Here is an 18,728-nt window from a genome sequence, read left to right as displayed (position 1 = left end):
GCTCGTGGCATCACAGCTCACAGCAACCTCAAATTCTTGGGCTTAAAATATTCTCTTGCCTCAGCCTCCCAAGTACCTGGGACTACAGGCACCTACCATAACACCTGGCTATTTTTTTGTTGCAGTTGTCATTGTTGCTTTAGCAGGGCCAGATTTGAACTCGCCAGGCTTGGTGCATATGGCCAGTGCTGTAACCACTGTGCTTTGGGTGCCAAGCTCAGAGCAAGATTCTTGTCTCCCAAAAAAAAAAAAGAGAGAGAGAAAGAAAGAGGGAGAGGAGTCACTCAGTGCAGTGGCTCACACGTGAAATCCTAGCACTCTAGGAGGCTGAGGTAGAAGGATCCCTTGGGCTCAGGAGTTCAGGACCAGCCTGAGCAAGAGTGAGACCCATGTCTCTATTAAAAATAGAAACAAAAATAGCCGGGCGCTGTGGCGGGCGCTTGTAGTCCCAGCTACTCGAGAGGCTGAGACAAGAGAATCACGTAAGCCCAAGAGTTAAAGGTTGCTGTGAGCCATGTGACGCCACGGCACTCTACCGAGGGCGGTACAGTGAGACTCTATCTCTACAAAAAGAAAAAAAAAAAAAATAGAAACAAAATTAGCTGAGTATTGTGGTGGGTGCCCACAGTCCCAGCTATTCTGGAGGCTGAGGCAGGAGGGTAGCTTGAACCCAGGAGTTTGAAGTTGCTGTAAACTAGGCTAATGCCACAGCATTCTGGCCTCAGCAGGAGAGTGAGGCACTGTCTCAAAAAGAAGAAAAAAAAGAGGGAGAGAGTAATAATATAAAGTTTCCTAACTAAGCATTGCTTTGGATGCTTTCCTGAGAATGTTATGTTACCCACAGAAGCACTTCCTGGCTCTTGATTGGAGCTATGTTCACACATGTGAAAACATACAGACCTTGTCTAGAAGAATTCTAAAGTCTAGCAGGAAGATAGAAATATGAATTGATAACAACTCAAATAATTAAGTAACAAAGTAGAACAAGTGCTATGCAGGAGGATAGCAAGAACCATCTTAGGGGGCCGTTTGGACTGGAGTGTCAGTATTCAGGCAAAGATAGTATGTGCATATGTGGTATTGTTTGTATCAGAACAAGGCTATTCTTAGCTTACTACGTTTTGTGTGTGTGTAGTTGTTTTTTTTTGTTTGTTTATTTTTTCTTTTTGAGACAGAGTCTCAAGCTGTCACCTGGGTAGAGTGCTTTGGCGTCACAGCTCACAGCAACCTTAAACTCTTGGGCTCAAGCGATTCTCTTGTCTCAGCCTTCCAAGTAGCTGGGACTACAGGCGCCCGCCACAACGTCCAGCTGTTTTTTTATTGCAGTTGTTGTTGTTTAGCTGGCCCAGGCCAGATTCAAACCCGCCAGCCTCAGTGTACATGGCCAGCACCCTACCCATTGAGCTATAGGCTCTGCCAGTTTTTTGGTTTAAGACAGAGTCTCACTCTGTTGCCCAAGCTAGAATGCCATGGCATCAGGCTAGCTCACAGGAACCTCAAAATTCTGAGCTCCGATGATCCTTATTGCCTCAGCGTCCCAAGTAGCTGGAACTATAGATGCCAGCCACAACAACCAGCTAATTTTTCTATTTTTAGTAGTAACAAGGTCTCACTGTTGCTCAGGCTGGTCTCAAACTCTTGAGCTCAAGGGATTCTCTGGCCTTGGCCTCCCAGAGTGGTAGGATTACAAGGCACGAGCCACTGTGCCTGGCCCCCAGCTTATGTTAGTGTCTGCTCTGTGCACTCAGTGGCAATTTCCGGCCACTGTGCCTGGCCCCCAGCTTATTATGTTAGTGTCTGCTCTGTGCACTCAGCGGCAATTTCGGGACATCTTTGGGGCCAGTTTTGGGTTCCATTAGGCAAGAATGCAGGGGTGGGTGTGGAGTCATGAAGGGCAGGGCATCCACCTTTCCACTGGCCATCTCACCCTCTCCATCCTCTGTCTTGGTTCTAGAATTGCAAACGCACATAACTCTTCCTGTGTTTCCAACAAGTTTGCAAATGATGGTAGCTTCTTACAGCAGTTTCTGAAGTTGCAGAAGGCACAGAACAGCACAGGTGAGTGTAGCCACCCCCTTCCCTTATGCTGCCCTTGCATCTGCCTTTGGGGATCACTGGGCACATTGGAAGTGACTGGTCCCATCTCAGACTCATTCCTCTCACTCTGAGATTGTTGAGTGCTGTCATTCTCCCCACCCACACCAAATACCTAAAGGGCAAGCACATGCTCTTTCCTCGAGGTGGTTTCCCCATAGAAGCATAGGCAGGCAAGTTTAAGTTTCAGTTTAAGAGGTCAAGGCCAATATCGAGCCCTCTACAGGGCTGTTGGACTCTGTGGCTTAAGTGCAGGGTAGGTAGCACCTGGAGGTGGCCAGGGAACCTAACAGTTGTCATAGGGGCACGTGTTATTCCTTGTGCTAGGGAATGCAGACTCACTCAGTGCCTGCCACATTCAGGCAATGCCATTCCTCCCTGAATCCTTCAGAGAGACCCTTGTCCCTGCCTCAGTGTGATTCTCTGGCCTTGGCCTCCCAAGGAGGCCTTTGAGAGACATTTGAGAGACATTTGATAATGCATGTAGCATTCTCTCAGAATTTTTATTTATTTATTTATTTTTATTTTGGGAATTCATTGAGGGTATAAGAAACCAGGTTACACTGATTGCATTTGAAAAGTCCCCCTCTCTCAGAATTTTTAGATATGACATTTTGTGGATTATATTTTTGATCTTTTTATTTAATAATGAAAAACGCCATAGAAAGTTGAAGTCCTTCTACCCCCCCTTTCTTACAGGAAACCACTGTCAACAAATTGTTGTGTGTTCTGACAACCCTGTTGTCATCCTCTCACTTGAGCAGTATGTGGCATTGTTTCGGATATTTGACTATTTATGCAGACGATGACATACCATGCATTTTTTGTTTTGTTCCACACATTTTCTTTTTATGATGTTTTTTAGCTGTACCAGGGTATCCAGCCATTTTTATTTTCTGCCATACATTAGAAGAGTATGAATTGTGTTGAATTAAATACGCAAACGCCAATAACCAGTGGTAGCCATAGTTCAGTGCGTAGGGCACTGGCTACATACGCCCAGGCTGGTGGGTTCAAACCCAGCCCAGGCCAGCTAACCAATAACAACTGCAACAAAAAAATAGCTGAGAGTTGTCCCTGCTTGGGAGGCTGAGGCAAGAGAATCGCTTAAGCCCAGGAGTTGGAGGTTGCTGTGAGCTATGTGATGCCACGGCACTCTACCTAGGGCCATAAAGTGAAACTCTCTCTCTACAAAAAAAAAAAAACCACCACCAATGATAGCTGATGAGCAAAACAGGAAAAGTTCTGTGCATCCTTTTAGCGATGCCTAACACCACAGAGAAGTAAAATAGTCCTCAATCTACATGTGGCTCATAGGCCACAGGTTGGATACCCCTGCTAGATAGTACATAAAAGTCTTTTTCATTGAGTTCAGCTTTTATAAGCAGCTGTCTGTAAGTCACCTATCTTTCCATTGAAGAAACTAAACTTAGAAAGATGAGGCCCCAAATGCAGAGCTATTCTGTTCCACAACTGATGAGTCTCTAGTCCTGCCATCAGGGCAGGGAGATCACTATTTCATGATGCTGCTTCTTGATGAACTCAGGGTTCTGCCTGAAGCCAATAGACACCACTCCCATCAGCACCCTGTTCCGTATCTAGCTGCGGGCTCTCTTGCACAGGGGTTCTTAGGGAGACTTGGATTTTGGTTAGAGTGGCTATTTTCCAGGTCTTCTAGATCTGGGCCTGCTGTCAGCAATGTAGGGGATTCCTCAGCCCTCTCCACCAGGTGGCAACCCTCATGCAAGGATTTGGACCCCATCTGTAATCAGGAATAGCCACAGTGGTATGCAGTATGTAGCCCAAGGAAGCCCATCTGTATCAGTGGTTGTGGTTTACCAGTCTTTGTGCATTGTTGCTGTAACAGACATTGCTAGTGAGATAGGTAGTCTTTAGCCTTTGTCAGGTTTCCTAGGGAATAGATATTAATAGTTAACCTGGCTTGGGCAGCGCCTGTGGCTCAGTCGGTAAGGCGCCGGCCCCATATACCGAGGGTGGCGGGTTCAAACCCAGCCCCGGCCAAACTGCAACCAAAAAATAGCCGCGCGTTGTGGCGGGCGCCTGTAGTCCCAGCTACTCGGGAGGCTGAGGCAAGAGAATCGCTTAAGCCCAGGAGTTGGAGGTTGCTGTGAGCTGTGTGAGGCCACGGCACTCTACCGAGGGCCATAAAGTGAGACTCTGTCTCTACAAAAAAAAAAAAGTTAACCTGGCTTGGCACCATTGCTCAGTGGTTAGGGCACCAGCCATATACACTGAGGCTGGTGGGTTTGAACCTGGCCTGGGCCTGCTAAACAACAATGACAACTACAACAAAAAAATAGCTGGGCGTTGTGGTGGGCACCTGTAGTTCCAGCTACTTGGGAGGCTGAGGCAGAAGAATTCTTTAAGCCCAAGAGTTTGAGGTTGCTGTGAGGCCATGGCATTCTACTGAGGGGCAACATAAGTAAGACTATATCTCAAAAAACAAAAATAAGTAAATAAATAAAATAAAAGTTAACCCAAGGCCACATTCATCCACACAAAATGAGGAAGGATGGTTTGAGTCCTTTACATATCAGGTGTCAGGCCAAAAATATCCAACAGGCTGGCTTTAGCCAATCAGCCTTACTACAGACTATCAAGGGAATGGGCATAAGGTGGGATTTATCTGTAAGGTCTTATCTGGAAGAGCGAATGTGTCCTTGGGGTGTGGATGTATGCAATCGAGGCACCTCCAACCAGAGTTGCCACTTGCAGAGTCCTGGGCTTGTCCTGTTTGGTTGTGGGACCATGACAAATCATTTCTCTCTGAGTTTCTGTGTACGCATCCGTAAAAGGAGGGTGGCCTCCACTCTGAACATTGGAACCCCAAGGACTCAGCCTTCTGGGGCCCATAGCACTTGGGTTTGGTGGCAAAGAGGAGATATGCCTGGCAGCCCCTGAGTATCCTTCCTTCCATCTCAGATGTGCCCCCCAGCTCGGCTAGCGCCCCTCCCAGCACGCCCACCCCCAGCGCCGGGAAGAGGTCCCTCCTCCTTAGCAAGCGGACGGGCCTGGGGCTGAGCAGCCCTCTGGGCCAGGTGAAGAACTACTTGCATGCCAAGCAGCTACCTGTGGCACACCGCCCAAGTGTCTTCCAGTCCCCTGACGAGGATGAGGAGGAGGACTATGAGCAGTGGCTGGAGATCAAAGGTGAGTTTTGGGAACTGTTACCCCACCTTCCACCAACTGGTTAGCAGGACAAGCAGTGCCGAGGTCATGGAATGCTTGGGTTTGATGTTGGGATTGCCTGGCTGGGGAGGCTGAGCCTAAGGTCCCCTGAGGTGAGGAGCCCAGGGAGCAGCCTTGGGAACATCCCCGGGCATCAGCATGGGCTTCATCCTGGGAATAGTGGGAACTATCATCCACTCACGTGGTGGTTCCCTCCCAAGCCTAGGCAGGGGTGTGTGGACCCTCTCAGGGTAGTGTTCACTTGAAAAGGGCAGCCTTATGTCCTTTCTTATTTGACATGAGGGGAGGAGCTTCTAAGACTCTATACCTTGGGCGAATACCCCCAAGACCAGAAACATAAGCTGCCGGTTGGAGGGTGTGCTCTCCCACCTCTGGGAAAGGGCAGTCATTGGTCTTGGGTGAGCTAGTCCAGGCCCCGCAATGTATGAAGGTGAAGGGGGAATGGTGGTTGAGGTTGCTGTGAGTTGCTCACAGCACTCCTTGTGAGTCCAGCCCCACCCATCCACATTTGGGATGAGACTCTATGACATCTGAGACAAGTAGTGGAGGGCTGGATGACATGGTTGTGTCACCCTAACAATGAAGGCAGACTGAAGTAATTGTAGTTTTGCTGTGACAGCTTTAAGACCCCTTGTTCTGAATGAGGGTGCCAGCTTCTATCCCTGTTTGAGCAGATCAGGGTCCAGAGTGGAGCTGAGGAGGGTCTTTTTGTTAGAGAGGTGCTCTGGCAACTCCAGGAGTCCCCTGTTGGGAAGTGCTGTTTACAAGGGGTAGTGGCCCTGAGGCCTGTCATGCCCTGCTGTTTACGTGGCCTCAGAAACACACCTGTTCCTGTAAAATGGCAACCAGGCTGGGGTTGTTGCTAGGTTCATGGGAGGAGAGTGAAGCTAGGATAAAAGGTGGGCACAGGATACCCCTGGTGGCTCACAAGGCTAGGCCCTCCTTGGACTGTACTTGCCCTGACGCCCCATACTTCTTGGCAGCCCGAGCAATAAGGGGAATACAATTAGCCACACATCTGGCATCTTAGCCCAGTTGTCAGGCACTGGCTGACAGCGGGAAATTTCTGTGAGTCTCATTAAAGGGACATGATCCATATAGTGACTGACAGACTCACAGGCTCAGAAATAGGCCACTGAAAAATGCAAAAGCAAGTTCCACATGCTTGAAGAAGAGGCTAATCCATATATAAAAATATATTTTTATAGCCCTGTTCACTGAAAAGGCCCCAAGATAATGAGTAAGTCCGTTGCAGTGAACATCCCTAGCGCCCAGATGGTGGTCTGGAGACACAGTTTCTCACTAACGGAAACCAGGACTTCTTGGAGAAATGGCTGGCTCTGGGTCTGGGCAGGAAGTGTATGAGATGATCCTGCAGCGCCCTCTCCCAGCAGATGGCAAGGAGGCCGTCAGAGACTCCTGGGGTCATGTCCAAAGCTCTCAGGAGCCAGCTTGAAGAGGCTTCACCGGCCACAGAGCTTCTATGATGACATTAATTGCCATGGATCGAAAACCCACTCAATGTGTTTAAATCAGAGTTTGTAATGCTATTTTTAAAACAGAATGTGTCATCTTTGAAGGATGAAAGGGAACTGATGTATTATACCGACAACTGGTAAATAAAGAAAAGAATTAAGCATTCCCCCTTAAAAATCAGGAGGCTGGATGTGTTTCCATTGGCTTCCCACCTGGGGCCCACCACAGCCTCATTTCTTTCCCACCCTGTGTATCTCACAAAGACATTAGAGACTGAAACCCCCTCGTCATGGTGCTGTGCCTGGACCTGGGACGCCCGACAACCTCCCGCATTTCACACTCTTCTCCCCCGCCCCTGTCATTGTGGTCCATAGAGAGAGTGTGCCTATTGACTGTGGGGTGTGTGAGTTGAGCCCCAGTACTGACAGCCTCCTTAAAGTTTCACCCCCAGAGGGAGCCGAGACTCGGAAAGTGATAGAGAAATTGGCCCGCTTTGTGGCAGAAGGAGGCCCCGAGTTAGAAAAAGTAGCTATGGAGGACTACAAGGATAACCCAGCATTTTCGTAAGTATCTCTGGGGGGGAGTGGGAAGGCCATAACTTGTTAATCTGTTTGCTGCACAGCCGTGCATGCTGGTGTGCTTGTAAACTTATCTTTGTGACGAGAGTGGGTGTTTGCACTCGTGCGCTGGACACTGTCTCACCCTACATGACCTCAGCTAGTGACCCTGGAAGAATAGTTGGCCAGTGTCTAATCTGTTAAGTGCTCTCTGATTCAAGGGGCTCCTGTGTGGCACAGAGACTTGCTCTTAAGTCCTATCAGGCATCTCTGCTAGCCAACCTGGTTTTGCACGATAGAAGCTGCTCAGTTCAATCAGTTGCAGACGCTCATTTTTCTCTGTCTTTGCAAACTTCTTCCTCTCCAGATTTTTGCACGATAAGAATAGCAGGGAATTCCTCTACTATAGAAAGAAGGTGGCTGAGATAAGAAAGGAAGCACAGAAGTTACAGGCAGCCTCTCAGAAAGGTAAGTGGACAGAGGGGGCAAGAGGTTCTAGGGGAGGCACATTCTATGCCCTCATGTGGAATTGGGGTTCCTGGAGGCCACTGTAATTAGGGTGGCACAGTCAACACCTGTGCCCTCCCAGGCAGCTGGGGTCACCCTGGAAATGAGGCTCATACCACGCTTTCCACCAGTGCTCTGATGACCAGGTGAAATCTGAGTGACAAGCCCCGCACATGGGGTGCATGGGTGCTCTGGGAGGGTTAAGGTTGTGTCTGGAAAATCAGCTTATTGTATATAAACGGGGCCTATTTGTTTATTGGTTCATTGTTATTTGAACAGTTTTAGTGAGGGCCGGGTGTGGTGGCTCATAGCTATAATCCCAGCACTTGGGAGGCCGAGGCGGGTGGATTGCTTGAGCTCACAGGTTCAAGACCAGGCTGAGTCAGAGTGAGCCCTCATTTCTAAAAATAACCAGGAGTTGTAGCAAGCGCCTGTAGTCCCAGCTACTTGGGAGGCTGAGGCAAGAGAATCACTTAAGCCCAGGAGTTTGAGCTTGCTGTGAGCTATGACGCTGCGGCAGTTTACCAAGGGTGACAAAGTGAGACTCTGTCTCAGAAAAAAAAAAGTATTAATGAGCCCCAGCTCTTCATACTGAGCACTAAAGACACAACAAGACTAGTGTAGTACCTGACTCTAGCTAGGGGAGGGGACCAAGAGGCTGAGAGACAGGCAGCTGATGAGATTCCCATGGGATGTATTTTAGGGGGGATGCTGATCTTCAGTTAGAATGATGTAAAGTCCAGCCAAGTGCTGGTGGGCATTGGAGGCATTGATATTTAGGCCAAATGTGGGGCACAGAACTCTGCTGTGTTACCTATAGCCTTTTCCTCTGAATCTCTTCGAGAGAGAAAGGCCAGCCCCACTGCCATGTGATGAATGGGGACAACCCCCAGCAGAAAAACTCAGGGGGAAGGTCCTATGTCCCTTCTTGCTTAATGAAAATCCACTCCCGCATTCTCATCCCTCCCACCTCATGTTCAAGGTTCATGAGACCTATAGGGTGGGAGGGGGTGGGGAACAAGGGTTTTAGATGTGTTATATAATGTTAACTCCTGCATTTGGTCCCAGTGTAGTAATCTGATTCCCATTTGCCTGTTTCTCTTTGCATCATTTCTAAACTAAACCCCACATGTTGCCTGTGGGGTTCTTAGCAGAAATTAGGCTGTTAGGTGTGGTGAGTTGAGCCCAGTACTGACAGCCTGCTTAAAGTTTCACCCCCAGAGGATGAAGAGGCCAAGAACCTTGCAGAAAAGTTGGCCAGGTTTGTAGCGGATGGAGGTCCTGAGGTGGAAACTATCGCCCTCCAGAACAACCGCGAGAACCAGGCCTTCAGGTAAAGTGGGGCCCACCAGGGAGGTGACTCTCACCCTAGCCACAGCCCCCTTACAGATGAGCAAATGGGGCCCAGCACAGTCCACCCACCTGCAAAGAGTCCCACAGTGAGAAGCTTGCAGGGCCAGGACTGGAGTCTGGGAGCTTCTAACCCTGAACCTGTGCCACCCCACAGATATTTCTCAGGCGCACATTAGTACCTCCAGAAGGCCTCTGAGGCAGGCACATGGGGCTTCTGGGGCCTTTATGATACAGCAGTCCCTGGCTGGGGTCAGGCTAGGCTCCCCAGTGGAAATTCACACAGCTGTTAATTCCATGTGCTTCTCAGGGTCTTCCCTTTATGATTAGGGGAGTGGCAGGGAATGTGGAATCTCAGAGGGGGAACCCCTAATTTATGTGCAGGTTCTACAGAAAAGTTGGCAGGTGACAAGCAGCATAGCAGCCATCCTGTCCAGCCATGTACACTGTCACAGCCCAGCCCAAGAGCTGAGTCTGTTTACTGGTTCATTCATTGGGTGGGTTTGGTATCTACTCTGCTGGGGAGGCTGGTGGGTGCCTGGAGACAGTGGCTGACAGTCATTCTTGGGAGGTGGAGGTGGATGCTGAGCACAGCATGAGGCTGCCTCTGTAGGATGTTCTTGGCCCTTTGTAACACGATTCCTGACTCAATGAGGAGACATGCTTGGACAAAAAGTCCAAGAATGACAGTAGTCAGGCTGGTTGATGTAGCAGCTCTAAATGTCACAAGGACATAGTCAACTGTGCTTCAGGTCACTAGCTGAGGTCATGGAGGGTGGGCAGATGTGGCCAGGACAGGGCCAGGCAGATGGGGACAGTGGTCAGGCCCTGGGTGGTGGGAGCTGGGAATATGGAGCCTGGCACAGGGAGAAGGCTATTTGTGGAGGTTCAGGTACGTCTTTTCTTCCTTTTTTTTTTTTTGTAGAGACAGAGTCTCACTTTATTGACCTCGGTAGAGTGCCATGGCGTCACATAGCTCACAGCAACCTCCAATTCCTGGGCTTAGGCGATTCTCTTGCCTCAGCCTCCCGAGTAGCTGGGACTACAGGCTCCTGCCACAATGCCAGGCTATTTTTTTTTGTTGTTGTTGCAATTTGGCTGGGGCGGGGTTTGAACCCGCCACCCTCGGTATATGGGGATGGTGCCCTACTCACCGAGCCACAGGTGCCACCCTCAGGTACGTCTTGAGTCTGGTACCTGGGTGGCCTGGAGTCCTCATAGAGGCCATGGAGTATTTGGGTCTGGAGTTGGGGTGGAAGATGGTCTACCTGGGCCTAGTGGCCCTCCCTTGACATCTGGCTTGCCCTGACAACCATTGAGTTGTCAGACTTAACTCTGTGCCATCCAAACCAAGGTTGAGTTAATGTCTACTCTAAGTCATTGAATCTTTTCTTCATTTACCTGATTTTTAAGGTTATTGAAGTAAGAAACTTAGTTTTCTTTCAGTCATCATAGACACTGACTGTGGAACGCTACTGCAGAAAAAGCAGATGAGTTTATGGAATTCTGCCCAAGCCCCAAGCCCCAGCCTAGTCAGAGAGGGCTGAGGCCCAGCAGCTCCAGCCCAGGTTTCCCCTCAGTGTCAGAACTGAGAGATGCTACTGGTGCAGTTAGTTCCAAATTTTTCTGCTTGTCCCTCCTCCTGCTCAAGGGGTGTTATTAACAGATGCTAGCTGGTTAGGTATGGCTGGGCTGGGGGAAGTCAACAGGGATAGGTGCCTAGCATGGCCTGAGGAGAAAGAGGGGAAGGATCCTCCAACCCAGGCTTGCCAGTGAGGCCAGAGCCAGACTGGGAAGGAATTAGAAGAGACAAGCAGGTATCTAGACCCCAGCAAGGTGTGCAGGTTTATACCAAATTGTTTGATCACCACGTGGAGTTAGCAAAGGCCAGAAGTGCCAGACAAACACATGTCATTGCCAGTGACTCCCCTTGCCCCCAAATCTAACCGCCAACTCATGTTCATGCTGCTGAAAGCCCTTTCCTTGCTGTGATTTCCTCATGTGGGCGGAGCACTCCCTAACAGCTTTGGGAAATACTTTGTACAAACTTTTTGGTTGTAAAGGAGCTGGAAATGTCCGTTTCTCTCACTTCTGAGATGTGTCCTACGGAAATGTTAAATCTAGCCTCCTTCATAGTAATGAGCAAATCAGTAACAAATTGTCCTAATTCTGGGGGGCTAAACTATCATAAACACATCTCCCCAGTGGAATGCACAGCCATTAGAACAAACACGTGTCATCCCAAAACCCTCATGCTGGGCTCTTATGGGAAAGAAAGCCGAGCATGGCTTCACTGTTCTAACTGGAAAGGCTTGTGTCATCAGTTAAATAAAGAATTTTTTTTTTTTTTTTTTTTTTTTTTTGAGATAGAGTCTCACTTGTTGCCCTTGGTAGAATGTTGTGGCTTCATAGCTCACAGCAACCTCAAACTCCTGGGCTTAAGCTATTCTCTTGCCTTAGCCTTTTAAGTAGCTAGGACTGTAGGTGCCCACACAATGCCTGGCAATTTTTTTTTTTTTTTTTGCAGTTTGGCCGGGGCTGGGTTTGAACCCGCCACCATCGGCATATGGGGCCGGCGCCCTACTCCCTGAGCCATAGGCACCGCCCTGCCTGGCAATTTTTAAAGATGAGGTCTCGCTCTGGCTCAAGCTGGTATCCAACCTGTGAGCTCAGGCAGTCCACCTGCCTTGGCCTTCCAGAATGCTAGGATTATAGTTGTGAGCTACCACACCTGGCCTGAGTAAGGAATTTTTTTTTTTTTTTTTTTTTTTTGAGACAGAGTCTTACTATGTTACTCTTGGTAGAGTGCTGTGGCGTCACAGCTCACAGCAACCTAAAACTCTCGGGCTTAAGCAATTCTCTTGCCTTAGCCTCTCAAGTAGCTGGGACTGCAGGCGCCCGCCACAACACGTGGCAATTTTTTTTTGTAGTTCTTGGCCAGGGCAGGGTTTGAACTCGCCACCTCCAGCCTATGGGGCTGGTGCCCTACACCTTTGAGCCACAGGTACCGCCCCACTCAGCTACTTTTTGTTGCAGTTGTCATTGTTGTTTTAGCTGGCCTGGGCAGGGTTTGAAACTGCCACCCTCGGTATATGTGGCTGGCCCCATAACCACTGTGCTGGGGTGCTGAGCCCCTAAGTATGGAATTTTTTAAAAATCAGGATACATAAAAAAGATCATAGCTCTGCTCAGATAAATCTGTGCTGAAAAAAAGACTAAAAAGAAAGATCCCAAAGTGTTAACAGTGGTTATTCCTAGGCTCAGGGTGGGATTAATCCTACCAGAGGGGAGTCCTGGTTGTTGAACCCTCTGCATGTGATGTGCATCCAACCCTGTGCTGGATGGAGGACTCCATCCTCTCTTCCCTCCAGGGCCCCACCTGCTGTTACCCCCCTCTGAGGTAAGCAGACCATCTGTGGAGTCTGTGATGCAGCCTCAAAGTAGCTTGGAGGAGACTCAGTATGAGTGAGAGGAGCCCCTGCTTCCCTTGCCCACCTCCCCCACAGGTGAATCCCCCAGCTTGGTTTGAAATCCATGTCTCTGAACTCTCCTGGCTATTGAATGTCTTTTTCAAATCTACCCAACTGCTCTTTTCTCTCTAGAACAATTCCTTGCTTTTGTCTCTCACTGGGCTGTCCTTGTACCATGACCTAGGAAAACAAAGAAGTGCCATCATCTCCCTATCTTCCTTCTCTTGCTTCTGAAGTACCAAGTATTAGGAGGGCCAGAGACACAGAGGCTCACTTAAAAACAATGTAGTCTCTTGCTGTTGTTGTATACAAAAGAAGTTCACAGAAAGGAAAAAAAAAAAAGTTCATAGCATCCTTGACCCTACACTTTCCTTTTTATTTTATTTGTTTGTTTAGAGATAGAGTCTTGTGCTGTTACCTAGGCTAGCATGTACTGAGCACAGGCTAGAGTGCAGTGGTGTAATCAAAGCTCACAGCAACCTCAAACTCCTGGGCTTAAGCAGTTCTCCTGGCTGTCTCCCACGTAGTTGGGACTACAGGCGCCTGCTATCACACCTGGCTAATTTTTCTGTTTTTAATAGAGTCGAGATAGGGTCTTATTCTTACTCAGGCTGGTCTCAGACTCCTGAGCTTGAGCAATCTTTCTGTTACTGGCTGGTTAAAGAGGGTTTGGCTGCTGTCACTGTAAGCCAATATGCAGAGGGATAGGTTCACTAAACTTTGTCAGTAAGTTGACAGTTCTGGAGAACAATTAGAGTAGCTTCTCCAAGACTATTCTGTTCTTTCATTTCTAAAATTACAGTTTTATACATAAAACTTCAAGTAAAAATCATGTTAATCTTCAACTCGTGACCTATAATAAACAATGATCAGCATTACTCATGACCTAAAACAACATTCCAATTCAAAAGTTAATCTCAATGTATTATCCTAAACTACTCAAGATATATACTTTTAGGTTAAAGCTGACATGAGGAGGTCACCTAGGACCTAAACTGACCAGACCAGCTGGGTTGTCTCAGCTCTAGCCTGAATAACTCCCATCTTATTCTCACAACATGTGCTTTCACTCCTGCCTCAGCCTCCTAGAGTGCTAGAATTATAGGTGTGAGCCACTGTGCCCAGCCTACAATTTATACAATGTTATGCTATGACTGTTGCTCTAGGTTCATAGGTGCAGGTCTAGCTCCTCCTTGTATAAGATCATGTAACCCAGGCTGTACACACAGTTCTCTCTCGGCATTTTGCCATGTGGAGTTAGGCCCTCTGGCATGAGCAGGTGCAGAACCCAGGTGTGGACTGCTCTGTCCTCTTGTGGGTTAGGGACAGCAGTTCCAATAAGGAACCTACATATATTGGAATCAGGCTCCCCTGGTCTCATTGTCTTTGTTTTGGCTCCATCTGCTATTAACGCCTCTCAGTGATGCTATCAGATTCGGGACAAGTTGGCTATGCCCTTTCTTCTATCTCCCCACAATTCAGGATTTCTCTGTGTGAAGGCCTTACTTTTTTTGGGAGAGTTGACAAAGGGCATGGTGGCACCTATAGCTCAGTAGGAAGGGCCCGGGCCACGTACACTGAGGCTGGCAGGTTTGAACCCAGTCCAGGCCAGCTAAAACACCAATGACAACTGCAACGAAAACAAAAAAAATAGCTGGGCATTGTGGCGGACACCTGTAGTCCCAGCTACTTGGGAGGCTGAGGCAAGAGAATCACTTGAGCCGAAGAGTTTGAGGTTGCTTTGAGCTGTGATGTCACAGCACTCTACCGAGGGTGACATAGCGAGACTGTCCCCCAAAAAAAGGAGTTGACAGAGGGCATGAGGGCATCTGCCCTTTCCCTTCAAAGCAGAGGAATTGATGACAGTGTAATGGACGCCTAATAAAGACTGGGGTAGGGACTTGGAGTGGCCCACAGCTCAGCATCATGAGAGCTGATGGGCACTATTCTTCTGCTGGAGCCAACAGCCTGACTCCTCTCTCTCCTGAAGAGACTGTGACCCTGACCAACCTGGGCATCTGGGTGTACAAAGGCTAAGCTCCCCCTGCCTGGAATCAGGGCCAGGGTGCTCAGGCCCAGCTAACAGTGCACCCTTCCAACTTTCCTTTGCAGCTTTCTGTATGAACCCAACGGCCAAGGGTACAAGTACTACCGGCAGAAGCTGGAGGAGTTTCGGAAAGCCAAGGCCAGCTCCATTGGCACCCTCATAGCTTCTGACCCCAGCCTGAAGCACAGATCCCCTCCTGAGTCCCAGTCAGGGTCCTTGCCCCTGGCCACCACCTGCCCCACCTCATCCATCCCTGTGCCTGCTGTAACCCCTTCTCCAGCCACCGCTGGGAAGCCATCCTCCACAGCCACTGTGAAGAGGAAGCGGAAGAGCCGGTGGGGGCCTGAAGAAGACAAGGTGGAGCTGCCACCTGCTGAACTGGTGCAGAAGGACGTGGATGCCTCCCCCTCACCACTGTCAGGTGGGCCTGTTCTTTTAGTATGCTGCTGAATTTGGTCTCCTAGTATTTTATCAAGGATTTTTATACCTGTATTAATAAGAAATATCAATATATATTTTTATTTTTTTTGAGACAAAGACTCACTACATCACCCTCGGTAGACTTCTATGGTGTCACAGCTCACAGCAACCTCCAACTCTTGGGCTTAAGCGATTTTGTCTCAGCCTCCCAGCAGCTGGGACTACAGGCATCCGCCACAATGCCTGGCTATTTGTTTGTTTGTTTGTTTTTTATGAAAAATGTATTATTTTTGCTGGGCACGGTGGCTCACGCCTGTAATCCCAGCACTGCAGGAGGCTGAGGAGAAAGGATTGCTTGACTCAGGCGTTTGGGGCTTGTCTGAGCAAGAGTGAGACCCTGACTCATGAAAAATGGAAAAACCCAGCCAGTTGCTGCATCAAGCGCCTGTAATCCCAGGGGCCTCGGAGACTGAGGCAGCAGGATGCCCACAGCTGGAGTCTGAGGTTGTATGACACCATTGCACTCTGCTCAGGGAGGCAAGAGGATCGCTTGAGCCCGAGTTGGCAGCTGCTGTGAGCTATGACACTATGGCACTCTACCCAGGGCAACAGCTTGAGACTGTGTCTCAAAAAAAAAAAGTATTATTTTTTTTCTTTTCCTTGAAACAGACTCTCACTATGTCACCCTCAGTAGAGTGCTATGGCATCACAGCTCACAGCAACCTCAAACTCTTGGGCTCAAGCAATTCTCTTGCCTCAGTCTCCCAAGTAGCTGGGACTATAGGTGCCCGCCACAATGCCCAGCTATATTTTTGTTGTAGTTGTCATTGCTTAGCTAGCCCAGACTGGGTTCGAACCTGCCAGTTCAAACTGGTGAATATGGCTGGCACCCTACCCACTGAGCTACGGGTGGCACCTATTTTTTTTTTTTTTTTGTGGTTTTTGGCCGGGGCTGGGTTTGAACCAGCCACCTCTGGCATATGGGACCGGCGCCCTACTCCTTGAGCCACAGGGGCCGCCCTATTTTTTTTTTTTTTTGAGATGGAGTCTCACTATGTTACCCTTGGTATACTGCCATGGCGTCACAGCTCACAGCAACCTCCAGCTCTTGGGCCTAAGCAATTCTCTTACTTCAGCCTCCCAAGTAGCTGGGACTACAGGCACCCACCATAACACCCAGCTATTTTTGTTGCAGTTGTCATTATTGCTTAGCTGGCCTAGGCCGGGTTCGATCCTGCCATCCTCAGTGTATGTGGCTGGCCCCGTAACCACTGCTACAGGTGCCAAGACTTTTTATTTAGGTTTTTTTTTTTTTTTTTTTTCTTATTTGAGGCAGAGTCTTACTATGCCTCGGTGGAGTGCCATGGCATCACAGCTCCCAGCAACCTCAAACTCTTGGGCTTAAGCAATTCTCTTGCCTCAGCCCCCCAAGTTGCTAGAACTACAGGCACCTGCCACAATGCCTGGCTGTATTTTGTTTGTAGTTCTATTTGTTGCCCTCAGTAGAGTGCTATGGCATCACAGCTCACAGCAACCTCCAGCTCTTGGGCTTAGACGATTCTCTTGTCTCAGCCTCCCGAGTAGCTGAGACTACAGGCACCCGCCACAACACCCAGCTATTTTTTTTTTTTTATTGCAGTTTGGCCGGGCTGGGTTTGAACCCGCCACCCTGAGTATATGGAGCCGGGGCCCTACTCACTGAGCCACAGGTGCCACCCATACCACAGCTTTTTAATCCATTCCTGGGTTGGTGGGCATTTAGGCTGTTTCCACATTTTGGCTATTGTAAATTGAGCTATGATTAATAGTTTAATGCAAATGTCCTTATGATAAAATGATTTGTTTTTCTTGTGGTTAGATTCCCAGTAATGGGATTGCAGGATCAAATGGGAGGTCTAGTTTGAGTTCTTTGAGGATTCTCCACACTTCCTTCCAAAAAGGTTGTATTAGTTTGCATTCCCACTGGCAGTGTAAAAGTGTTCCCTTCTCTCCACATCCGTGCCAGCATCTGTAGCTTTGAGATTTTGTGATGTGGGCCATTCTTACTGGGATTAGGTGATATTTTAGGGTGGTGGGTTTTTTGTTTTTTAAGACAGACTCTCAAAGTGTTACCCTGGGTGGAGTGCTGTGCTATCATAGCGCACAGCAGCCTCTAACTCTTGGGCTTAAGTGATCCTTTTGCCTCTATTTTTCTATTTTTAGTAGAGAACGGGGTCTTGCTTTTGCTCAGTCTGGTCTCGAACTTCAGTGTTCAAACAGTCCACCCACCTCCATCTCCCAGAGTGCTAGGATTACAGGCGTGAGCCACTAAACACGACCTTAGGGTGGTTTTGATTTGCAATTCTCCAATGATTAGGGATGATGAACATTTTCTTTTCTTTTTTTTTTTTTATTAAGGTAGTCGCACTATGTTGCCCTTGGTAGAGTGCCGTGGCGTTACAGCTCACAGCAACCTCAAAATCTTGGGCTTAAGTGATTCTCTAGCCTCAGCCTCCCAAGTAGCTTGGACTACAGGTGCCCGCCACAATGCCTGGCTATATTTTATTGCAGTTGTCATTGTTGTTTGACAGGCCCAGGCTGGGTTTGAACCCACCAGCTCCCGTGTATGTGGCTGGCACACTAGCTGCTGAGGTATAGGCGCGGAGCCCCAGTGTATGTTCTTGTTTGGTTTATCAAAGATCATGTGGCTGTAAGATGTTAGTTTCTTTTTTTTTTTTTTTTTGAAGAGACAGAGTCTCACTTTATTGCCCTCAGTAGAGTACTGTGACGTCACAGCTCACAGCAGCCTCTAACTCGTGGGCTTAGGCCAGGAGTAGGCCTCTTGCCTCAGCCTCCCATGTAGCTGGGAATACAGGCGCCTGCCACAATGCCTGGCTATTTTTTGTTGCAGTTTGGCCAGGGCCAGGTTCGAACCTGCCACCCTCCGTATATGTGGCCAGTGCCCTACCCACTGACCCACAGGTGCTGCCCATAAGATGTTAGTTTCATTTCTTGGTTTTCTGTTTGGTTCCAGATGTCTATGTCTCTATTTTTCTGCCAATACCATGCTGTTTTGATTACTATGGCCTTGTAGTACAGCCTAAAGTCTGGTAGGCTGATGCCCTGGTTTTGTTTTTATTACTAAGAATTGCCTTGGCTTTACAGGGTTTTTTTCTGGTTCCATACAAAAGGAAGCATTATTTTTTCCAAATCTTGAAAGTATGTTGTTAGTATTTTAATGGGGATTGCTTTGAATCTGTAGATTGCTTTGGGTAGTATAGATATTTTAACAATGTTGATTCTTCCCAGCCATGAGCATGGTATGTTCTTCCATCTGTTAATATCTTCTGCTATTTCTTTTTTTTTTTGTGGAGACAGAGTCTCACTGTACCGCCCTCGGGTAGAGTGCCGTGGCGTCACACGGCTCACAGCAACCTCCAACTCTTGGGCTTACGCGATTCTCTTGCCTCAGCCTCCCGAGCAGCTGGGACTACAGGCGCCCGCCACAACGCCTGGCTATTTTTTTGTTGCAGTTTGGCCGGGACTGGGTTTGAACCTGCCACCCTCGGCATATGGGGCTGGTGCCCTACTCACTGAGCCACAGGCGCCGCCCTCTTC

General features: G+C 48.6%; 1 protein-coding gene across 1 annotated transcript in view; it reads left to right on the top strand.

Moving 5' to 3' along the window:
• Window positions 1-18,728, top strand: part of SUGP1 (SURP and G-patch domain containing 1) — a 49,664-nt gene that overhangs the window by 5,510 nt on the left and 25,426 nt on the right. The window contains exons 3-8 of the mRNA XM_053585307.1: window positions 1,955-2,058; window positions 5,038-5,265; window positions 7,220-7,343; window positions 7,705-7,805; window positions 9,054-9,177; window positions 14,777-15,132. Of these exons, the coding sequence (XP_053441282.1) occupies window positions 1,955-2,058; window positions 5,038-5,265; window positions 7,220-7,343; window positions 7,705-7,805; window positions 9,054-9,177; window positions 14,777-15,132 (1,037 nt within the window). The remainder of the gene's footprint in view (window positions 1-1,954; window positions 2,059-5,037; window positions 5,266-7,219; window positions 7,344-7,704; window positions 7,806-9,053; window positions 9,178-14,776; window positions 15,133-18,728) is intronic.

This window comes from Nycticebus coucang, chromosome 3 (assembly GCF_027406575.1).
Source record: "Nycticebus coucang isolate mNycCou1 chromosome 3, mNycCou1.pri, whole genome shotgun sequence".
Lineage (NCBI taxonomy): Eukaryota > Metazoa > Chordata > Mammalia > Primates > Lorisidae > Nycticebus > Nycticebus coucang.
This window is presented reverse-complemented; position numbering and strand designations above follow the sequence as displayed.